We start from the raw sequence: 2398 nt of genomic DNA, 5'->3' as shown, positions 1-2398 counted from the left end.
GAAGCAGTAAGGTAAAGCAGCCCAAGTGCTAGATGCTTCTACTCTTGGGTTTGAACCTAGGCACTTCCACATGCAAAATCACATTAGAAGATGATTTAAATATCACTTTCCTCATCAGCAAAACGAAAGAAAGAAAGACACATACATACACACGTGTAGCCCTCAAGAGTGAGTGATGCAACAAGTTTCCTGGTGCTTCTAATTTTATAGTGGGCCCAGGGATGCCAAGATTAACTTTAGCCATCGTGTACATTCTTTTTTTTTTTTTAAAGACACATTTATTCAGCGTCATGATCAGACTATTACATTTAGCAATCAACAGCATGGGTGCAAAAAAAAAAAAAGTCTACATTAAAACCCTTTGTTGGAATGCTTTACACTTTCCGCAAAACAGAAACTAAAATAACCTGTTATACAATTAGTCACAAATACAGTCCTCCAATGTTTGTTTGTTTTTTTTTGCCCATACACAAGAGTATTGTCTAACACAAGTCTTCTTTGTAGCAGCTAGGCCCTGCCACCACTGTGCTTGGCTGAGTTCACAAATCTGTTGTAACCTGTAGCTTCCCTGTCACTTCTCTGGCTCTCCTCTCCTGCTAAGCTTTGTTTCCTGGCAATTAAAGCCTTCTGGCGCTGCCATAGCTACTGCTGCTGCTGGAGCCACCATATCCACGTTGGTTTCGTGGTTTGACGAAGTATTGACCGCCACCACCATATGGGCCAGAGCTTCGGCCTCCAAAGTTTCCTCCTTTCATAGGTCCAAAATTGGAGGACTGGTTATTGTAATTGCCAAAATCATTGTAGCTTCCACCACCTCCAAAATTGCTTCCATCATTGCCAAATCCATTGTAGCCATCCCCACTGCCACCATATCCGCCACCACCTCGGTTGCCACTGAAGCCACCTTGACCACTAAAGTTTCCTCCACAGCTGAAGTTGTCATTTCCACCAAAGCCACCTCCATGGCCACCACCAAAGTTTCCAGAACCACTTCGTCCTCTTTGGCTGGATGAGGCACTAGTCATCTCTTGCTTTGATAAGGCTTTCCTCACTTCACAGTTGTGGCCATTCACGGTATGGTATTTCTGAATGACAATCTTGTCAACAGAATCATGGTCATCAAAGGTTACAAAAGCAAAGCCTCTCTTTTTGCCACTGCCCTGATCAGTCATGATTTCAATAACTTCAATTTTCCCATACTGTTCAAAATAATCTTTTTAAAAATTTTTTTAAATTAATTTTATTTTTATTTATTTATTTATTTTTATATTTATTCCCTTTTGTTGCCCTTGTTGTTTTATTGTTGTAGTTATTATTGTTGTTGTTGTTGTTGTTGGATAGGACAGAGAGAAATGAAGAGAGGAGGGGAAGACAGAGAGGAGGAGAGAAAGATAGACACCTGCAGACCTGCTTCACCGCCTGTGAAGTGACTCCCCTGCAGGTGGGGAGCCGGGGTTCGAACCAGGATCCTTATGCCGGTCCTTGTGCTTTGCGCCACCTGCACTTAACCCACTGCGCTACAGCCCGACTCCCAATTTTATTTTTGAGAGAGATGGAGAGAGAGAGAAGAGAGAGAAGAGAGAGGAGAGAGAGAGAAACACCAGAGCACTGCTCAGCAGCTCAGGCTTATGGTGGTGCGGGGGATTGAACCTGGGACTTAGGAGCCTCAGGCATGAGAGTCTGTTTGCATAACCATTATGCTGTCTCCCCTGCCCCAAAATAATCTTAAGATTATTTTATTTATTAAGGTGGTGTTCTTCAGTGTCTTCTTTAATGCCACCAACAAAAATCTTTTTCACAGTTAAATGGGCACCAGGTCGTTGAGAATCTTCTCTAGAGACAGCTCTCTTTGGTTCCACAACTCTCCCACCCACCTTGTGTGGCCTTGCATTCATGGCAGCATCCACCTTCTCCACGGTGGCGTATGTGACAAAATCAAAACCTCTGGAGCGCTTGGTGTTTGGGTCTCTCATAACCACGCAGTCTGTGAGAGTTCCCCATTGCTCAAATTGGCTTCTCAGACTCTCATCTGTTGTTTCAAAGCTCAAGCCTCCAATGAAGAGCTTCTGCAGCTGTTCTGGCTCCTTGGGAGACTCAGATTTTGACATGGTGGCAACTGAAGGAGACAAACTCACGATGCTCACTCGGCAACGTCCACAGGCAGAAAGGAGTAATTCTGCCGACGTATCTCATTGTGTACATTCTATAGAGTAAATCTCCTGTAATTCCCTGGCCAGTCATCTGTTAATGGGCATTTAGGCTGCTTTCACTCTTTGGCTATTGTAAATAATGCAGCTGTGAACATAGAGGTGCATATGTCCCTTTGAATTGGTGTTTCCTTTGGATAAATGCCCAAGAGTGGCATTGTTGGTAATTTCATTTTTATTTATTTAAGGAC

At 43.4% G+C, this 2398-nt stretch overlaps 1 protein-coding gene across 1 annotated transcript; it reads right to left on the bottom strand.

Moving 5' to 3' along the window:
• Nucleotides 1–444: 444 nt before the first annotated feature.
• Nucleotides 445–2168, bottom strand: LOC103108571 (heterogeneous nuclear ribonucleoprotein A1-like). Its single transcript, XM_007517531.3, has 2 exons — nucleotides 1747–2168; nucleotides 445–1218 (listed from the first exon to the last, which is right to left on the bottom strand). The coding sequence occupies exons 1-2, from the start codon at nucleotides 2106–2108 to the stop codon at nucleotides 618–620; spliced, it is 963 nt and encodes a 320-aa protein (XP_007517593.2). The 5' UTR covers nucleotides 2109–2168; the 3' UTR covers nucleotides 445–617.
• Between the last annotated feature and the right edge of the window lie 230 nt (nucleotides 2169–2398).

This window comes from Erinaceus europaeus, chromosome 21 (assembly GCF_950295315.1).
Source record: "Erinaceus europaeus chromosome 21, mEriEur2.1, whole genome shotgun sequence".
Lineage (NCBI taxonomy): Eukaryota > Metazoa > Chordata > Mammalia > Eulipotyphla > Erinaceidae > Erinaceus > Erinaceus europaeus.
The sequence above is the reverse complement of the archived record's forward strand: the minus strand, read 5'-3'. Positions and strand labels throughout refer to the sequence as shown.